This window comes from Vespa velutina, chromosome 16 (genome assembly GCF_912470025.1).
Source record: "Vespa velutina chromosome 16, iVesVel2.1, whole genome shotgun sequence".
In the NCBI taxonomy this organism is placed as follows: Eukaryota; Metazoa; Arthropoda; class Insecta; order Hymenoptera; family Vespidae; genus Vespa; species Vespa velutina.
In genome coordinates this window covers 4,618,055-4,640,660 of record NC_062203.1, presented here as the reverse complement: position 1 = coordinate 4,640,660, position 22,606 = coordinate 4,618,055, and the positions used below count along the sequence as shown (strand labels likewise).

The following is a 22,606-nucleotide window of genomic DNA, read 5'->3' as shown; positions in this document are numbered from 1 at the left end:
ATGCGAAGGGACAAGTGGGATAAAACTTTAAATAGAGAGTATCTAAGCGAGAGTAGCGTATACAAGTGAAGTGTAGGGCGACGGCTTAATAATGTAAACATCCGAATAGCGATCAAGTATCTCACAACGAAACAAAGATCAAGTGAAAGAGAAAAAGACAATCAGCGTCTGAATTCTAACTGAATCTAGTGTCCTACTGTATCGATATTTTTTTTTTTCTTCATTTATTAGAATATATTACATCTCCGTAAAGAGAAATTTCCTTCCATGCTAAACCTATCATTGGAATTCTTATTTTTCTTTCGTCAGATATCCTTTCCGAAGACTGACTGGAAAGAGGAAATCCCACACATATGTGTATATATATATAAAACTTTATACATACATACGTGTACGTATACGTATGTGTGAACCAGCTAATCGTGTTCAGAGATTGTCACTATATCGCATGCTCTAATCAAATTCTAAATCATCTTCGATGCGTTCAATTATGAATTTATATTGACTCAATTTACAAATTAGATATAATTAGAAGAAATTAGATCGAAATTCGATAAAGTAATATATATTTATGGCACTCCTTATGTAAACCACAAGAATATTAATTACTTCTTGTCTAATCTACATTAGATCAAATTAAATTTAAAAAATGAATTAATTAATTTATGTAGGAAATATATAAATGTGACTCAAAAAATTAGTATATTAATAATTTACTTTTTTACGATAACTATTCGTTACTATCTTTTTTTTTTTTTTTTTTTTTTTAATTATTTTTACTTTTGACTAATCTACAAATTAGAATATATATATATATATATATATATATATATATATATGAAATCGGATGAATTAATAAATAAATAAAATCCTTTGTTTCTTCCGCAATAAAATGAACCATTTGAGAAAATCAAAAAGATATCCATTACTAAATATCTCGATAAAGCTTAATAATGCATATCATCTATCATCACTTATACAGTAAGACTTCTAAACGTCTCTAGGATATCTTTACGCGAGGTTAACGGTTAAAGCAACGTACCGCTGTCATCGCACATCGTAAACACACCCTTATCGATTAAAATCACTAATAGCAAGTAATGCAGACGAACGTAAATCTTAAAGCATTATGGTACTATGGTATATCCTTTTCTATTAGAACCTAGAGAATATCCAATTTTGTTTTTGTTTTTTATTTTTTTTTTGTTTTCTTTTTTTCTATGGAATCCAATAATTACAAAATCAAACACTTGTTAAATATTAATACACAGTAATATTATTATTTTATTACATAAGCTAATTAAATAATAATATTTCATTAAAAGCTTGGATTATTGTTATTATTATTATTATTATTATTATTATTATTATTATCTTAATTTTTTAATATCAATAATACATACGTTATATGGTATTATATATCTATATACGTACTATATTTAATGATATAATATTTATAGTTCTCGATATACAACACTGTACCAAATTTTCTTATTGAAAGAAAATTACTTGTAACAGAGGGAGAGAGAGAGAGAGAAAGAGAGAGAAAAGAAAACTAAAAGACATATTTATTATAACGAACAAAAAGATACATGATTGCAAACGGAAAGTCGATTTTCTCCGAATAAATTAGGACTTTCCATCGTCAATTCTCTGCTTCTATAAAGTCGTTGCTAAGAAAAAGAAGCTACCGGAAAAAAATGCAAAGTGTTCCAGTCACGAAAGGTCAGGCAGAAAGATGAGCAGCGTGCTTTGACCACGAACGTAAAAGTTTATACATTAATACGTATATACGTATATATACATATATATACGTATATATATATATATACTCTGTATGTACATACATATATATACTCCGACTCAAAGCTTCTAAAGACAGACAGATATATAAATAGATGTAACCAGCTGATTGGTGACAGGGTATAGAAGAAATCTCTGTAACCGCTTTTTCGATCTTACAAATATGGAAGCAGTTTTTATTTCTTCTTTTTTTTTTCTTTTTCTATAAGATTAACAAACTGGTAACAATACTGGTAACAATTGTTAAACAAAAAGGTTTTTTTTTTATCAACGCTCATCGTTCTTACGTCATTAACTATCTCTTTAAACATGCAAATTCATATATTCCAAGTTTACAATTAATTCTACTCATTTAAAGTTTATAAAAAATATTGTTAATTTGTACAGATTGAACCAAAAGTTTCTGGATGATTTTACAAATTGATTAAATACTTCTTCGAGATTTTTTTAGGCTTACATTTTTTCCCTTTCGAATAGTAAAGAAGTTCCTGAGAGATAGTGATTTTACTATCTAGTAAAAAAAATATTAACGAGTTGCAAAACAGATTTAGTTGCATTAATGCAACTAAGTAGATAACTATGAGTTCGCGTTAAATATTTTGAAGTTACACCTGCTCTTTTTTTAACCAAAAAAGAGCAAATGAAATGGGTGCCAATTGTCTCTAATTGAATATCATTTAATGTGAAACACCCACTTTCCGCAATATTTATTATTTATATTATATATTATTAAAACGCGCGTGCGCGATCACAAACACATAGATAAAATCTTAGATATACGTCACGTCGTTCATCCATAATGTATTAACAATTGGCAGAAAATAAATCCGGTTTAAAACCTGTAATTCGAACGACACGAAAGATCGAACACGTGCTTTCGCTTCGAGTGAAAGAAATTGATCGTAGTATTGAGATAACAATGTTTCCGATCTCTACGAGTCAAACTAATGAGCGAGATGTGATCGATTTTTCGAGTATATCACAATCGATGATTTCTAAAAGTTTAACTTTCGAATTGGACGTCATGCGAAGTCGAAAAATCGTAAAAGAAAAAAAAAAAAAAAAAAAAAAAAAAAAAAAAAAAAAAGAACAATGTTCGCATTCTTTATTTTTCTCGCTCGTGGGAACTCTTCTTTCACTTTGAGAAGTATCCTTGAAATCACTGGATTCTTCTCTTTGGACATAAATACGTCCAAACGAAATAATTTATTATCTATCAGTTTATCAAGTAGATTCGAGGATGTTATTTCATAAATTTACGATTAACAGAATGAACAGAAAAGGAATGAGTAATAAAAAGAAAAAAATACAAGAGATTGTGAGACCAAATACAAAGTGAAATTAGGCTAAACTAATAATTTGAACTTTCGACGGTAGGAGTCAATGTACGGTGACGAGTGGGTGGTCATGCTTATTACGAATTATCTTATTCGAAATAGAGCATAGTTAAAATGTTTCGCCTTTCTCCTTCGCTTATAGAAAAGGAAGTGGAAAAAAATGGAGGTATTCGTTTCTCGATCATCGATCTCATTCCGCGATGATCGATCATGTATTGATCTTACGTTTTTTTTACTGCGTCTTTATTACGTACGCACACGTATGAACCTTAAAATGTCATTTATATTAATTTCATTAAATTGTTCATAACAAGAAATTATAAAGGAATATAAAATTGAATTTAATAAAATTTAATTAAGTACAAAATTTCATTTATACAAAGTTAATTAATACTCGTTTTACTTTCCCAAATGACCTATATCTAATTATGACCTAATCAATAGCTGTCTCGCGCATCCAACATAAATTACCTTCAAAAATTGTGCAGACGAACTTACTCGGAGACTGATCGCTAAAATCTGATATATTCTTCAAAAATAAAATATAGAAATAATCTAAAAAATGTAAAAACAATCGAGAGACCTCTTTCGCTGAACTTGCACTAACGTACGTATGTATGTATTATTAAAAAGACAAATTAAATGACTCAAATATTATTGAATAAAAGACATATATATCATTCTGATCATTGAAATATATTATAATTCTCAACAACGAATTATCTCGAGAGTCTAAGAACAACGTAAATCGATAAGTAAACAGGTAGCTATCGAAACGAAATCAAATATGCCGGCAGCAAACTAAAAGATCAATATTAAAATTGGAAGGTTTGAATGTACCTATATGATGCATATGCATATATATATATATATATATATATATATATATATATATATACAGATGCATATATACAGATGCATATATACCGACGCTACACCAGTGATTAATTTGTAACAGAAAATTATCTGCGGCGAGCATCGCATGATCGTCGATTTCTTTTCCCATTAATGACTCTCTAGAGAAGAGCATAATGATAATGCCAATACGCAATGATAGTTGGAATGTTCCGAATATTCGAACTCGACGATCAATCGGAATCAAATGGTGACAGAGGGAAAGAGAGAGCGACCCGGCTATACCGAGATTAATTGAATAAATAGAAACATCGGATTGTAAATATCCAAACGAACAAATATGGACAGCAAGTCGGACAAACAAGTAATGCTCTTTCAAACTCGTTCAATGTTTTATACAGAGAAAAAGAAATTAATACAAATAATAATACGTGGTTGTCGATAAGTAAGAGAAAAGTAATGAGAAAGTTCTACTTCCTTTCGAAAATATAGATATAAATATAATCATTTTTATAATTACTACATTTTCTTGTGTACCTGAATCTAGTCAGGCGTATGATAACCGAAAAGTCGTACATCCGCACATTTGCTCGATAAAAGAGGATGAGGGAATATAAAAATTTGTTTTCTTTAGCTATTCGATTGGGTTGTAAAAGTTCTCCACGTTGTGCAAAAGTACTCCACTGGCACTACTTATTTCATAATCGATTATCTATATTCGGGTCAACTTCCATGGTGTTTTCAATACTTGTTAGGAGTGACGTGATTTCTCTGGTGGTAGCAAGACTTTCAAACTGCTTCGCTTCTTAATTCAGAAAAAGGCAACGTACAACATTCCATTCAATGCTCTTCCTTCAAGGTATCGTGCTCTCATTAAAGGTGTAATATTACGTAGGGCGTCCATCAAGTATCTTTCATGTAGATTTAATAAGTTTTAATAAAAATTATACGTCTATTGTTAAGATCATCCGAATAAAGTAACATGCCAACTTCAATGCGCAATAATAAAATCATTTATATTTTATCATCGATTATTTTAATTCTCCCCTAGATGAATTTTTCCAAAATCGACAAAAACTGTTTCTCCATCTTTTTCTCTAACAAATTCTCGAAATTATTTTTTGATGATAAAACAACAACCAAATCAAAAATATACAGGTCCAATGATAAAAGAAATATCAAATTTTTTCAAGAAAAAAAATTATTCTTGCTTCTTATCGGATAAGTAATTCAAATTGATGAGCTTCTAATGAAAAGCACAAAATATACACGTGGGCTCGTGTGTGTATACACACACACACACACACACACATCTCATCGATCTGTCGGCTTATCTTGAAACATTTAAGAAGGACGAAAGATACATGAAAGACTTGGCGTAATTGGTAGCATTTACAAAGTGTAATTGGCATGTTGATATCGGAACCGGCAAATAGGAAGCTCAAACGACGAACAGAAGCAAATATCGTTGAACAAGATACCCATTTCGTTTTGTTTCGTTGCAAATGCATTCGAAGTGTACGCGCGATTGAAACTTTCTAATCGGCCGAGTCCTACCTTTTACGTGGCTACGGCGCCCTCCTAATCGACGATAGAAAAACCACGAAGAAAGAAAGATCGTTCCTATGTCGCTTGGACTCTGTCGTTCCCTTCTCAATACATACATCTATGTATATGTATATAATATATGTAGATAATGTAGATAGGCGAAAGACTTTCGTGTGGCTTTTAGAAAGTGGCAATAACGATATTAAGATAATCAATAAAATCAAGCTGAATATTACTGTAATTATAACAAATTATATTTTTAAAAAATTACGATTACTATAACGTAATCGTAAAGTTTGATAAACTTTCGATCGACATTACAACCCTTATTAAATGTACAGAGTGGGCTGAAAATTACTATTTCAAACTTGTAAAATATACGAGTTAATTTTATCTGTTCGATCGTAAAAACAATTTCTAGACCGGTAATTATATACAGTCTGGAAAAGTATAATTTCTATTGATATAATACTTATCGATATCCTCTCAAAAAGCTCGCGTCCTTGTAATCTAAAATTTGATTCGACTTCAAAAAAAAAACCCACACATTTAATGTATAAATCTATACATTAAATATATATTTAATATAATAAATCTCCACATATTTAATATTTTAAAAAAGAAATTTATATTAATGCAATACATTTTTATCCAGCCAGTTAAGAAAGCATACGCATACAAACTTTAAAATTTGTTCACGAAACATGTATCAGACGTTTATTAATGAAAAATTATATATATATATATATATATATATATATATATATATATGGGGTTGAAGAAAACGTATCTTGAATATTGATAATAAAACGCGATCAATTATCTTGTTACTTTTTTAATAACAAACTTTAGTTTCCTCCGTCGGTAAAAAGAAATCATGCTACCAATGAACAAAATCTTGATTTCACAGTAAGTAAGAAATACATCGATACGAAAGAAACTAAAAAGATAAAGTGGGCGATACATCTCGGAAAGAGAGAAGCCGATTCCAAAAAGGAAAGAACGACTATTAGATGTACGATATATGGTTCGTAATAAAGAACAAATACGGTAGTAGTCCGCATTACAGGCGCAACGTGTTCGTAACGTTACACGCTATTTGCAGTCCCGATTACAACGCTATTTATTTGCACGATTGTTTCCCTCGATTGTATTAATAATAAAAATATATAGATACACACACACACACGCATACCATAGATGAGCAACCCATATGTATAATTGTTGATCAGCATATATCTTGATCAATTTAATATTATCCTTCATCTATCTATATTCGTATTATTATTTATAAATATCGTATAATTATAAAATATTGTCTTATTTCAATCAACTCAATATATAATCTCTCGGTATTATCTTATTATTTAATTGTCCAAACTACAACCTCGAGTTCCAAAACTTTTATTTTTCTTTTTTTTTTTTTTTTTTTTGAACACCGATAGATCATAATAATTTAAGAAGTGTTCTCTGAAATTATAGGTGGACTGCATAATTGTACGAGAAGTGGAGGAAGAAACGAGAAACGTGATCTAAGCGGTAAGAGTGTGTATCTCAACGGGGGAAATCGAGATCGCACATGACAGAGAAAGAGAGTGAATGAATGAGTGAGAGAAAGAGAGAGAGAGAGAGAGAGAGAGAGAGAGAGAGAGAGAGAGAGAGAGAATTACATCATTTTACATTAGAAGGAAAAACACGTAAGTGAAGAAAATCCTATTGCATGGTTGAGTATTCCATCCTATATCCTTAAGATAAACAATATATGTATATATAATACATATACTTGATAATTTATAATATTATAATATATGAAATAGATATTACTTGTTAATATATACATATCATATCGCATATTGATTTATATTATCCATATATTGTTTATCTATATTTGAATATAAATATATAATATTTACACATACACACACACATACACACACAGTTTGTAATATTTCTATAAGTATAATCATTATTTAATTAATATTATCACGTGTCGTCATGTAATTATACCTAATTCGAATTAATTAATCTTATATCTAATTTCAATTATGAATTTATATTACAAAAGTATTTTTTTATGTAGTCCAGGATCCTTAAAGAGAACAGCAAAGGGATCGTTCGTAACGCATAGCAAGTTTATGCTAATCGATCTTGCGCGTACTATCACTCGTTTACGTTGCGATATTCGTTTTTAGAATAAGTTTCCACTTACGACGAAGAGATAGAGTGAGAAAGAGATAAACCGGTAATCGCAAAGAAACGTTCCAGAGTAACGGTCGAGTATGTCTCCTCGGCAACCTTCGACAACACCTGCGAGAGCACGTTCCGTCCTTTTTACATATATACATATCTATACATGTACATGTATCAAATTAACACATACCTGTACACCCATATAGTCGACTCTTTAATACTATTGCATAATTACATAGGATCGCCATAAACTTGGATGGACGAGAAAATACCAACAACGTAACCTATTTAATTTTAATTTACCTATGTAATTTTAATATGTAACGTTTTAAAATGCCAGAGAAAGAGAAAGAGAAAGAGAAAGAGAGAGAGAGAGAGAGAGAGGAAGCGAAAACTTTATCGATGATTTCGTCTAATTCGAAACTTCGTCATTTTCTTCAATCAAAATAAATTTAACGACGGATAACCTCTTGTTACGTCGCAAGATTACAACGTTCTTATCTCGTTTTAACATAGGAAAGAAAAAAAAACATATACGTACTTACTCTTACAACTCTTAATCTTATTTAAACAAGAATGAAATCCTATATTCTAATCTAACTCGAACATTCAACTACACATGGTAAAACGATATATACGATCTTAACGATGGATAATAATACATCGTTTACATTGTTTACACAATCTCGATCTTAAAGGTTAAACTCTAACCTATATGTACGTACATACATATATTTGCATTTTAACGAATATTTTTAACGAATTGTATGAAAAATATTAAAAAGAAAAAGGAATGATAAAATGATAATCACCAGATTCGGTCCAACAATCGATGGTATTTTGACACAAGGCTGTCCAGTCATTTTTAAGATCCTTAAAAGTCGCCATGATAGTCCAAAGAAGGCCCTTCGTCTTCGAGAGGCAAAAAATTTCTTCTTCCTTCTTTCCTTACCCCTCCACTCCTTCCGAACTTGTTTCTCTTCGTAAAATTTAACTGATGTCACACGTTGATGTTAAAACGGGTTCGATGTTTTCCCTCCAAAATTTTACGTAACCCAACGAATGAGAACGATAAAAATGACGAAAATGAATGAGAAATAAATATCGAACACATGGATGATACAAAGGTGGTCGTGATTATCTTTCGACACGTGCACGCTTACTTCTGGCCGGTTCTAACCTGCTCTCTTCCCTCTCACTCTCTTACTTCTTTCCCCTCACTCACTGTCTATCTCTTTCTATCGTTCGTTCACTCGCTCTCCGAAGAACCTGTACTTTCCTTTCTCTCTCACTCCCTCGTGCACACCGTAAACACACTCGCTGTTCCACTACCAATTTTTCGTTGTCGATCCTTCCCACTGTTTATATTTTTATGAACGACTCATTTCGAGGTCACGTATTTAGTTCTCCCTTCTTAATCCCACCTTTCCACTTACAATTTCACACTTTTATTTATATAACACATATTATATTTACGCACGTATATTTATATATATATATATATATATATATATATATATATCCATATATGTATATGTATATATGCATGTATATATCTACCTTTGATTTGAACATATGTGTATGTGTGTGTGTGTGAATAATTATATTGAAAAGTATTAATTTGCTTTATCGATCGATATTTTTTTTTTTCACATTACAAATAACATATATGTTCTTCGATTTGTAAACTGTAATAAGATATGGATTGTAAATTTATTTTGCTGACTGTACAAATTATTTTTTTCTTTCTTCAATATGTCTGATGGTTATGTACGTACGTGAACGAGATCGAGCTTCGTCTCTTTATCCAAATAATTAAATTGCTTGGTAAAATAAAAGAAGACTAGAATGATCGAATTGTAATAAATATTACAATTGAATTCATATAATAAAAAATTAAATATATACTGTTTCTGTCGCGATCTCGTATTGCGACGAGATTCTTTCGAACTTATCGATAAATCGGCTTTCTGGAATAAACGGATATTGATCTTTCGATCAAGGTAACACTTGCTTCGAGTTTCCTATAATGCAATCGTTCGTCGTATAGTAAATATTCTTTTTCTATTTACATACACTTCCGAGAGATCTTCTTTCGGATCGTACGCTACTACGTTAGATCGTGCGATCAACGCCGAGTTCAAATTTTATTACCAATAAGAATGCGTAATACTTCGAGAATTATTATTACGATTCTCGATCTCGTTTATGGTCCTTTTCGATATCTTTCGATTTTCGATTATTACATGTAAATAAAATAGTTACTATGTTTGATATATCACATGTATATATATGTATGATTGAGAGAGTGTGTGTGTGTGTGTTGTGTGTGATTTGAACGTAACATAAGTTTGGTTGTATATATAAAAAAACGTACTAATTCTACGAATAAAAATATTGAATATAACCAAACTTATTTATTTATTTATAAATGATTCCCGATATCGATATAATATTAGAATCATTACCGATGATACTACATTATACCGAGAAACTATTTCTGATGTAATTATTTCTTATTTGTAATAGGAATAAGATTTGTTAGATATAAGTATATATCTAATATATAAATTATAATTTAATATCAATTGCTTATAGATTGACGCAGGTGTACAGATTTTATTATAACACAAATATTTCATAATACATTTATAAACTTTGTTAATAATTGTAGAAATATAGAAATAATAATTCCAATTATTCCTGTTATTTTTCCTATATCGGAATATAAATCTTTACAAAGAATGATTAATATTTATCGCATAAATATATCAAACATAACATTCGATCGTTTAGAGACAATAAATTCGTATAGCTTTCATTTATTTACATTAAATAAGTAATTAATTGCTATGATTTTTATAATTATTATTATTATTTTTTATTTTTTATATGATATATATTATGCTTTTTTTTTCACAGAATAACAATGGTTCAAAATATATATAATTGAATTTAATTTATAATAATTACATTTAAAATACCTATAAAATTTATTTATATTAATAATATTCAATCAATAATAATAACAATTATTATTATTATTTCATTTATATTAACGATATGTAACGTTCCCGAATATACCAAAATCAAAGTTAAATTTATTTTGTATTTCTTTTTTTTACTGCCGCATATCTCTACCCATCTCTAAAAAAGTATGTTCGATATTATATAATGATTCACGAAATATTGTTACTTAAGATATTTTTATTTTTTTAAAGATGTTGCAATCGCCTACCATTGTGAGTTACTAATTGTGACTTCATGTAAAAAAGTCAATGTATTCGGATGGCAATCAAGAATTCTATTGTATGCATGCTTTTTCCTGAAAAAAAATGTGTACTCTCTCTCACACACACGCACACAAGCAAGCAAACACGCACACTAAAGTGAATCAGTCTGAAACTTTTATTGCTTCATTTATTATTAGATTGCCTAAAAAGACATAAATAAATTACTTGACAGTATTTGCGCTTACATGATACAGTGTCAGAGATAAAAGAATATCAAGTTTTTGTTTAAATGTTAAATAATAATATTTTTAAATCTAATAAAGTTTATATATATATACATATAACAGAAATTTCCATTAAGATTTATTTTGAATAAATTATTTGATAAGTATTTAACATTGATTTCATTTACTTTTTCTTCTGCAGCTTGCGGATGAACTATTTCTAGATCCTAAGATGAATAATATAATATAATAAATAATTATAATAAATATTTTGAAAATATCTTATTCAACTACCTTCAACTGATATATCAATTGCTTCAATGATCAATTGATATTCTGGATCAGATTCAACAGAGCCTATGACACCAGTCAATATTCTAGGTACTCCACTTTATTTTTCTATTTCCAACATAATCTTTTTCAACTCCTTGAAATCAGAAAGCTTTACTAATTCTATAATAAAAAGAAATGAATAAAAGTTATAGACATGTAAGGTGTAAAATTTGAACTAAAAACTAACCTTCTTCAATAGAATTTGAAAATGTTTTATGGAATAAAATTTGGTTCTTTTGCCATTTGATTGGAATCATCATTTTCTTTTAAATCTGCTAATAACTTGTCAGCAAGAAACATTGTTGTTATTATTATTATTATTACTATTATTATTATTATTATTATTATTATTATTATTATTACTATTATTATTATTATTATTATTATTTTTATTATTATTATTATTATTTAATTATGCTATTCTCTACTCTTATATACTTCAATAATATTAACACAAGTAAACAGGAATAAAATTACCAGTAGATGTCAGTACAAAATCGACCATCGGTGGATCAATATTTTACGAATGAATTTTCTACTTTAAGCAATTCTTGATCTAACGAATCTGTTTGTACTGTTCGTACCTTTTCATAAAATACACCAATTACTGAAAATAACGTAACAGTAATCCGACATTGCTATTAATGGTACTTAATACAAGCTTCTAAAAAAACCTACTAATTAAAAAAGAAAACAATATGTTACCATTCCAAGATATTTTTGTATTATTTTATTAAACACATATTTTATAAAATTTTTTTAATAATACCTCGGTATATATGTCATTAGGATCAGTAAGAATATTGGGCAAATTCACGGACAACCAAGCTGTATAGTCACTCTTTGCCTCCGCAGTAATGTAAATCTACAATATGGGGAAAAAAAAGAAAAAGTAGAAATATATAAATAATTCGATTTTTTTTTCATTATTATTATTATTCATCGCCAAATAAAAAAAAAATAAAAAAAAAAAAAAAAAAAATAAAAAAATTAAAAATTACTTAGGGTAGATTGAATGGTATCGACGTTTGATCTTTTCACGTTGGATCCTGATCATAAGCTTTCATGGTATTCTTGTGCAAACCCTCCGTGCAATCCTTTGGACATGTGGTAAGTTTAAATATTTTTTGCGGCTGGCATCGATCGACGAGACTATCCTTGAGAACAAGAGATATTGATTATAAAAACTAAAACAAAATCTCTAATTTCCTTTCAAAATAAATGTAATACCGTTTAGTTTACCATACTCAATGCGTATTTTATCGCTCAGAAAGAAAGACGTACGTTAGCCGCTTTTAAATACGTGTCAGTAACTGTACAGACTTAGGTGGCTATTTGCCGACACGCGTTCACGACGAGAAAAAGCCTTGGGTGGCTATTTGCCGACACGCGTCCATGACGGGAACAAGACTTGGACGGCTATTTGCCGACATACTCGGTCATAAAGGATTAAATAGAAGCATCAACATCGAATTCCAACAGTGCTACGATCGCTAAGAAAGTTATGTTCATCTTTCCTCTTGATCGTTTTCTTCTTCTTCTTCGGATCTTTTAGCAAATTTTTTTAAAAAACCATTCCTTCCTTTATTCTTTCCCGTTAAACAACAGATTACTTTGTTTCTATTATGTCTTGTTATAACGTATAATGATGGGTCAGGAAAGGAATAGCGTGTATCCTTGTAACATGTTTTGTCCTCTTTCAAAAAAATGAAAGTTACGATCAATTTGAAGCCCAAGTTTTTTTTTCCCCTCTTTCTTCGCCCTCACGCCATCAGCTTTCATCCTTGATTTTTTTTACCAAAACACGGACCGTTTAACTATTACGATATTTTTCAGATCTAAATATAAATTACGCATTAAATCATTAGAAATATTAATATGTTATCAATAATTCTTTTTTCTTTTTTTTTTTCCTCCTTTATATATATCTCGTATCGATCATCATTCTCCACACCCATATCCATCGTAAATTTTTATAAAAATGTAATAATAAAAAGAACAAAATTAATGACATATGAAGTAATTAGAGGTAATTAAATGATGCCGATAATATGATTTTATTGTCAAATTGTATATTATGATTTGGTGAGAGGAGAAAAAAGAGGAAAGGTTTATCTTAGTAACCAAATTTCATAAGAATCTTCTGAAAGAGAAATATTTGTACACGCGCATACAATTCCGCGCGCTCCTAAGCGGGACGCAGGCGCGGAAGAACGCAAGCGCGGTTTCCCTGCATATTCAACGACACGATAGGAAAGAACGATAAAACAAATCAAATGAAGAGATGTGAAAAAACGGATGACAGTATGTAGAATTTGAAATATATTATGTATGTAGAAATCTAATTCCCTTTAAAAATTGATGAGTAGAAATTTGATCTATGCTGACGTCTATTTCGTTCCTTTTGGTATATCTCTTTGGTATATCTCTTAAAAAGAGAGTCCATGAAACAGATATCGTATGACATATATGATGAGTATTGGAAAAAACGTTTGGAAATATAGAATTTCGTATTAAATAAATGTTAACACGGTAACGAATACAGTGGACAGAAGATTTTTCGTATCATTTAAAAGTATTCCCGGACAAACATTATTATCTTACCAAACAATAAATCAATTAATTGTCCCCACAGATTTAAGCATTTTTAAATTCATAGTTTCATTCTGATTCTTTCTCAACTCATTTTTCAATTCATGATTAAACTTACTACTCTCATAATCATTCCTATTCTCCGTACCATTTTCATAATAATAATAATAATAATAATAATAATAATAATAATAATAATAATAATAATAATAATATTATTATTATTATTATTATTATTATTATTATTATTATTATTATTGATCATCCATTTAATCTTCGTCGATACGCTGTGTTAGATATTTTCGATAAAAAAATCGACATTTGCAAAATCGATGATAGGCCAGACACCAACATCCTTTTGATTAGAATTAAATTTATCTCTGGAATCTTCATTGTTCAATTCTTTTACTTCAGCATCGATTAACAAATTTTCTCTTTTTAGAATCATCGTTAATTTTTCTAAGATTTTTTGTATCATTTATAATTCCATCGATGATTTTGAAATAAATACTATGATCATATTTACAATTTTTTTAACAAAATGCTATCCAAATTATCATTAAATCGATATCCAAGAACACTGTCAACATTATAATTGTTCTACATTTCCTCATTGTGATACAACATCTACTTAATCGACTTCCTTTGAGAGCATAGAAGACCCTAAGAAGAATCCTCGATGATAAGTTTGTTCGAAGTAATAGTACAACTTGATACACGCTGATCGTCGTGCATCGTCATCTGATGACCCTTCGATAATCTTTTCTACATCTTTTTTCTAAATCTATCGTATCCTCTAACTAAAGCTGTCCATCTTTCGATCCTTTGAAGAATGTATTCTATTTTCTCGCTTCACCATTTGAATTTTTCTTGAAATTGCGCCGTATTAGCCTATATCGTCAAAGTACGTTGTCATTGGCCATTATAAATTTTCTCTTCTTCTTCTTCTTCTTCGTATTATTTCAAAATAAGTACGATGCTTGAAAAGGAAATGCATTGTCTTTAAATTCTGGACGTAGATTTATAATATTCTCAAGAAGCACTTCAAAAATTCTTGAAGCCGTTTATAATTCCGGTATAATTGGTATAATTCCGGTGAACCTGATCGTTACGCATTTTAATATGTACTCATAACACAAAAAATAAATATATAGATGCGTAAATACGTATTATTCTATTTTCCTTCTTTGATATTCGAAATTACGCCAAAGCTTTGATGTCAACGCCGCTGTAATGATATAAAAAATATCGTTTAATTCCAGATATTAAAACAAACCGTGTTAGATGATAATGCTCGAAAATTTGGAAAATTAAAAGCTTGACATTATATCGGATTGCGGTAAATGTGATAGATAAAAAGTATATTTTCCATGAAGGGGATTATTCGTAACTATTCTCTCTTAAAAATGAAATTTTAGTAGGAATGATGGACTTGAAAAAAAAAATGAAAAGCAGATAATTCTCGTATTTGATTACTCGTATAACATAATTTTTATTATGACAAAAAAGAAATCGGAGATACAAATATCTTTTGGGTAAGTAACATTTTTGGTCGATGTCTTGTGAATCTTTGATCGAAAAATGTAAATATTAACTTTTATTATGATACTTTTATTATGAGAGAAAACAAACAGAAATATTAATTTCTTTTTAAAAAATCCTCTTTGCTAGGGGGAACATTCAATAAAACAGCAGGAGCGTTTATTAATCTATGGAATATGGATACGCTCATATCATAATAAAATGAAAAAAAGATAATATTCCGAAGGAAAATAAATATGAAAAAAAAATTTCTCCGCATTCATATTTTTCATTCTCTTTTACTTTAGAAAGAAGAAAAAATGCTTGTTGATTTATGTAATATTTACTTTTGACAACAAAAGAAGACAATGTTATGAAAGAGTTCTTAATCAATATTCTCTGATATCGTGCGACATTAAAGTGGATATAAATCTCCATAAAAAGATTTTTAAAAACGATTTTACAAAAACAAATTATATAGTATAAAAATGATATATTGTAATTATTATTAGAATAATTATTAATTATTATTTCTATATAATTGTTAATTATATAGAAATGCATTAAATTATAATACAGTTCTACGTACGTGATCCTTTCATCTTTGGGAAAAAAAAAAAGAAAAAAAGAAGAAAAAAAGAAAAAAAAAAAAAAGAAAAGGGGGAGAGAGAAAACGGTAAAAAACGGACGATTTAATTCGTAATTTATACATACGATGAGGTGAATTTTCTCGAAATGAAAGTATTCCAGCCATTGGAGAATAATGAAGGAACGACGGATTGGTTCGACCACAGGAAAGAAACTTTTTTTTTATCACGAACATTTCTAGCTATAGATAGAAGGCAAGCTCTGAAAGCTTCACCCACCATCACGTACCCCTACTCTGATCCACCTAGTGATACCCCTACCCCAATCGACGCAACGGTACCATTCCCGTGGGAAGGACGACTGCGTTTGCGAGATGCGTTGACGACCTGCCCTTTTCGTCATTTGCTCGCAGTACGCCGTACGAATCAGACGTTCGTAAGTACTTTACATCGAGCAATTCGCGTCAAACTAAGTTCATCCATCTCAGTATCAGTGTCCAACTAATTCATCCAGCCAAACAGTCAGTGCTTATTCATAAAAATTCAAAATAACATTTATCATTAAATTTCAATTACATATTACAGAAAGAAAAGTGAATTTTCATCATCCACATCATGTTACTTGATTGTTTTTCGAATATCATACAATATCATACATTCGATCACAATTTACGTCAAAAAAAGAAATCATCAATTAAAGAGATATTATCAGAATCATCCCCGGTAATTACAAATTGAAAATAAAAGAATATCTATCATAGATCTTAATTAATCTATGAATTTTAATTTATTTTACAGAATCAAAACAGATGATTGAAATAAATATATATGAAAATTATATTCTTCTATTATATAATCAAAATATCATAAAATATTATTAAAAATATCAAAAAATTGTATATTATACACATACCGAGATCTGAAAGAATTCGATTATAGAAGATATCAATCTTTGAAAATTTATTCTTTTATCTAATCGTACTAAGTGAACGAAAAGCATGCCATACGTAATCGAAATGAATACAATGACGGGTAGTTTCGATTCATCCGACCAAACATCAACGACGAACGGTGAACATTCCATGCTTGGGCAAACATCTTCTTCGGCAACTGACAGGTATTTAAACCATGTTTTTTCATTATCAGCATCCATTATATTCGCTTGTGGTACCGACTTTATAGATCCGGGAGCAGCAGAGAGGAAGGTCTATGCTGCAAAAACTCATGGATCGCATTGGTGTCCATATTTGTTATTATCATGATATATGTCATAATAATATGGTACGAGTACTATAAATAACTATCATGACTAAAAGAAAATTCTAAATAATAAAAGACTAATGTAATACGAAAGTGACTAAAATAACGGAATAAACATGTATGTTTTTATTTTACTCGTCACTTTAATCGTAGTTATCGAAAAAAAAAAAATTTCAATTTATTTTGACATTGAAAATTTAGATTTTTAAATTAATTTAAAGAAAATTTGCATCATTCAATTATTAAATTAACGTTTAAATTATATTTAACATTTAGCCAACCGAATGGGGAGATCTCCCAACTTTAAAGTAAGTAGCTGCATGACCGATCGGGGAGATCCCCTATTTTTACATTAGCAACGTGTTTCCTTGTTTTCTGTTATTATCTTCTATTTGTCGATCTGAACTTATTCGTAATTATATTATTTTATTGTTATTATTTTTTACTTCTTTATTATTTTTTATATTTCTTTTATTACGTTTTATACTTTTTTACAGTTTTCTAAAAAAATATTAAAATGCATTATTGATTTTGAATTTCACGTTTCAGTCTTGTTATTTATCTTTGATCGTATTTAATGGTTTTAGCTTCCAAAATCTATTTCGTATATTTTTTTTTTGCATAAACTACAAAAAAAGAATTATTTTATATATATTTATATATTTTTAATTTTAATGTTTATATTAACAATATACGTAAGCGTCCACTTAAATAATTTTTAGACTTTTTTGTTTTTCAAATGGTGAATATTAGTCCGTGTTACTTCCAAACAATCCATATAAAATTTTTAAACTTACCTCTACGTAACACCTTGTTGAAATCCAACAAAAATATCACTCGATTGAATAATACTTTGTCTGTGATCAATAACTAATACTATTCTATCCCTGGTTATATTTTCTACCGCTTTCTGAATCCATTGCGCTTTTACTTTTATAATTCATAGCACTTCTACTTTCATAATCCATTGCGCTATATTAAAAAAGATAAAATTCATATAAAATACAGGATAATATATGTGACAAATTATTGATATTTAATCTCTTTATACCTTGCTTCTTTTAATATTAAAATTGACGATTACTTTACTAATGCTCTAGTAATGGCTGTTTCTGTTCACCATAATAAATAATTGGCCACTTCTCTCGTCAATATGGATTTCATAACCATTTAAAAATTTTATAATAAATTCATTAGCATTAGCTTTTTTTGTCGCTTTTATTATCTGGTATATTAAATGATGCATAATATATAATGAAATACTTTGGTAAAATATTAAAATTTTTATTCACACATTATTATTCGCCTTTTCACCAATCGCATCTTGCTTTTCATATTTATTATTCTCCTTATTATACTAGTTGCAAAAAGCATGTATTCTTGATCTATATACGCTAATATAGTACCTGTAAGAGATCTAATATTTCATTTGTCAATAGAAACATTGATTATCGACATCATTATTTCCTCGTTGACATCATAAAATCTGTGTAAAGATTCAAGAAATTATTATAAAATATACGTATAATACAAATTTTATATTTCATATTATATTTTATTAGGTTTATCTAAAATGTTTGTCTTTAACTATCTGCACGCTATTTTATCTGGCAATGTTTATAGAAACATGAAAACTTATCTGTCAAATATTGTGAATACGTTTCATTTCCATTGAAGTTTTATATATGTCATTTCATATGCCTTTAAGTATAATAAAATCAAAGGAACCATTTGCGACATGCTGCATTGCTTTAAAAAAAATAGCAGTAAATTATACATACCACAAATGAGATTTACACCATGCATGGATGTGATTTTGACAGTTCGCAGTTGGTTAAGGAGTTTTGGAACTGGAAGATGAAGAACGCAGCCACTGCCTATCCACTACGTATACGGAACTAATCAAGGCCATGGTTAAAAATCCGCGATTTGTGAATTGCTGGATACCTTAAACATTGCGCGAACGATGGTGCATGATAATCTTACAAAGATCGGCTACGTCAATCGCTCTGAAGTAGGGATTCCGGCATCAATTGACAGAGAGCAACTTCCTTAATCGTGTTTCGACATGTGATATGAATCCAAAGATTCATTTTTGAAGATATTACTATTTATTCCTTTCATTAAAAAAATTCTCTTCGCGACAAAAAATTTAATACAATAAATGACATAAAAATACACCTAGAATGATATTTATATATTAGCGAATCCCAGAATTTCTGAATAGATAGCATTATGCGGCTTCCTGAGAGATGGAGAAAGGTAATAAAACAAAATGGATCATACATAATTCAATAATATAATATAAGACATAAAATGTTGTTCATCTATAATATTATTTCGTTATAAAACGAAAGAAATTTTTACGGATAATCTGATATTATTATACAAATTTATATCTTACCTATAAAATATCATACTGTTATAACAACTCGGCAATGGTTGATTAACCATTTCCATTAGAACCTGCAATAGCAACTGTTTTATCAGTGGGAATATTCAAATTAAAATTTTTCAAAATAATGTGATCTGGCCGAGTTGAATAGCTAAATTTCACATTTTTAAATTCTATATTCCCTGAAAGAGAGACGAAGAGGAAGAGAGGGAGAGGAAGAGAGAGAGAGAGAGAAAGAGAGAGAGAGAAAGAGAGAGAGAGATCTTTGAACTATTTGAATTGCTATCAAAAATGCCATAAGATCGGCGCACGTTAATTGCCCAATTGACATTAAATGACCAGCAAAGTATAATGTACAAAGCAGAATATCACTTAAAAACAAATTTATTCTTGCTTGATACAAACCAATATCAAATCGTCTACATTCACATATAACTCAGATGCATGTTCAACTTCTTTAGAAAATACAATTGTTCCTCTATTTTCTGCTGCAAACGTTCTTGCCTGTAAAAAAAAAAGAAAAGAAGATCATAAAAATAAAACACGTCACAATGGTCATATGTCACCGCAAGTATATAGGAATTTGAATAGATTTCAAAGTACAGTGTAATATTTATTATACCATTATACGAATGTTATAGAACGAAAAAAGAATGCAATATCTTGCACAATAATAAATTTGAATACATTTTGACATAATTTTATTGCAACTCTTTCTCCTATATGAGAAAAAATGCGTGAATATAAACAAAAGTAAATAAATGCCTGCAACATTTAAATTTTGTTATAATTCAAAAGAATAAAGAAGTAACTATCCTCTATCTCTATTAGAAATATATAAAATGTACATACATATGTGCCAACATAAACGTTGAGCTCAGAAGCATTTCCAAAGTATTCCTTATAGAATCATTTCCTTTATCTTGGAATATCTTTGACAATACTGATTTTTATGATATTCCTGAATATATTCCTGAATATACTGAATTCATAATATTCCCAATAAATTGTGGTATCCAAACATTTAACAGAGCGACGATTAGGGCGCTATACAAATAAGAAATATGTATATTGAATATAGTGGTATAATATGCAGTGATGGATTTACAAATAGGAACGATCATATTCGAGTCACATAACACATAGTCCTCAAACAACTAAGTAAATTCACGTTACATGATAAATTTAATTTAATATCTATTGCTCGATAAATAAATTTTATATCTATGTTTATTACTATAATCCAATTTGATCGGAGCATTTTTTCCTACATCATTTGTATGAACAGTTAAAGGAAGAAAATCGTATTGCATAAAATTGAGATACTTTGTGGTACCTTTGATGTCTCAAGCTGCTTAAAGACTGAATCCACCTACAATGGTATATACTTTTTATCAATATTTTCATACTTACTGAGAAAGAAATCAATAACTGCCAAATATATGGATACAGATACTCCAAAAAGTATTTCCATTAAAATGGAAATGATGGAATGGTACCATCACTATTCTCTCTTATCTTATTATGTTGTTTAATTGTCTCGTATGTCACTTATTTCACATTTATCTTGAATATATAAGTTTCATCTGTTTCCAATATTTCCCAAACAACTTTATAAATGTCTGATAGAATCTTTTGTTTCTTGTGTTCCTCTTTAATAGATATTTTAAATATAGAGTTGAAGTCTATCTTGAATTGAACTAGTCTCCTTTGAACAGGTTACTTAGAAACGATTCTCTTAAAAAAACGACAAGATTTTTATATTTATTATCTTTAATGTTGATCAATATTAACAATAATAAACAAAGATGTCTAGTAAAAAGAAAAAAGAAAAAAAAAGAAAAGAGCATGCAGTAACAACAAGTACAATTTTTAAAGTAAAATTTTTAAAAGTTTATAAAGTAATAATTACCTTGCAGTTGGCGAAAAAATAGCCTGTTGTTGATATCGAATAATTTGCAACAAATACATTACGAATAAAATATTATTTTATGATTTATCTATAGATATAGATAGTATGGTTATGCAAATGATTTTCTTAAATATTAGTATTAACTCGACATATTTGTTACACACAACGAAAGTATATCACTTTAAAATGTCATAGGATTAAACTTATTTATAAATTTACTTTTAAAATAAACTTTGAATATAAAATTAAGGTATCTTAACCTTACACTTTTAGTAAGAACAGCGCCATTGTTTCTTCATCGAGTTTGTATTTGTAGAAGAAATTGTTAGATGGCATTGGAGAGTATAGGCGTGGTTGCACCAAACCGCGATTAAATTAAACAAGCTTTTTTCTTTTTTTTTCTTTTTTTTTTTTAACAAATTTTCAATTCCTATTTTTTGTTTCTTTTTTCTCTAGAGTTCATAAAAATATATACTTACGTAACATAGTTTCATAACATATAATAATTATAAAATATAGTTTTCATCGCGTTTTACGAATAAATTAACAGTAATAAAAAAATAATGAATCAATTTAATTACTTTATTTTTGCATAGAGAGAAAAAGAGAGATTGAGAAAATGCAAAGTTGAGAAATTTAATCAACAATCCAATTCAGTTTTCGATTTCCTTTAAATGGAGACCGGACTGCAATAAAAGATTTTAGCGAACTAATTTAACGAATTTTCCATTTCACGAAGGCCGTTAATCAATTAAACCGATCTGAACTTAGAACCAATTTCTTATCTAGGGAGAAAAAAAAAAGAAGACGAACAAA

The 22,606-nt window shown here is 28.9% G+C and overlaps 1 protein-coding gene and 2 long non-coding RNA genes across 19 annotated transcripts in view; 1 reads left to right on the top strand and 2 right to left on the bottom strand.

Moving 5' to 3' along the window:
* The window catches only part of LOC124954881, a 49,315-nt gene extending 40,203 nt beyond the window's left edge, over nt 1–9,112 (bottom strand). Inside the window, exon 1 of the mRNA XM_047508475.1 lies at nt 8,546–9,112. Coding sequence (XP_047364431.1) covers nt 8,546–8,621 — 76 coding nt within the window. The 5' untranslated portion in view covers nt 8,622–9,112. The remainder of the gene's footprint in view (nt 1–8,545) is intronic.
* A 1,643-nt stretch (nt 9,113–10,755) lies between these two features.
* On the bottom strand, nt 10,756–22,201 carry LOC124954744. Of its 17 annotated transcripts, XR_007102638.1 has the most exons (15): nt 21,791–22,175; nt 21,292–21,615; nt 20,731–20,925; nt 20,284–20,382; nt 19,888–19,949; nt 19,265–19,728; nt 18,535–18,969; nt 18,281–18,455; nt 17,137–17,435; nt 12,525–16,751; nt 12,293–12,388; nt 12,001–12,200; nt 11,711–11,805; nt 11,485–11,643; nt 10,765–11,417 (listed from the first exon to the last, which is right to left on the bottom strand). It is a non-coding gene; the product is annotated as an uncharacterized LOC124954744 (long non-coding RNA). The 17 variants fall into 17 exon arrangements; XR_007102636.1 differs by having other exon boundaries at nt 10,761–11,417; nt 17,137–17,142; nt 17,231–17,435; nt 19,265–20,382; nt 21,791–22,185; XR_007102637.1 differs by having other exon boundaries at nt 10,762–11,417; nt 19,265–19,949; nt 21,791–22,181.
* Nucleotides 16,488–20,621, top strand: LOC124954745. Its single transcript, XR_007102641.1, has 3 exons — nt 16,488–16,946; nt 17,022–17,340; nt 19,307–20,621. It is a non-coding gene; the product is annotated as an uncharacterized LOC124954745 (long non-coding RNA).
* Nucleotides 22,202–22,606: the final 405 nt, after the last annotated feature.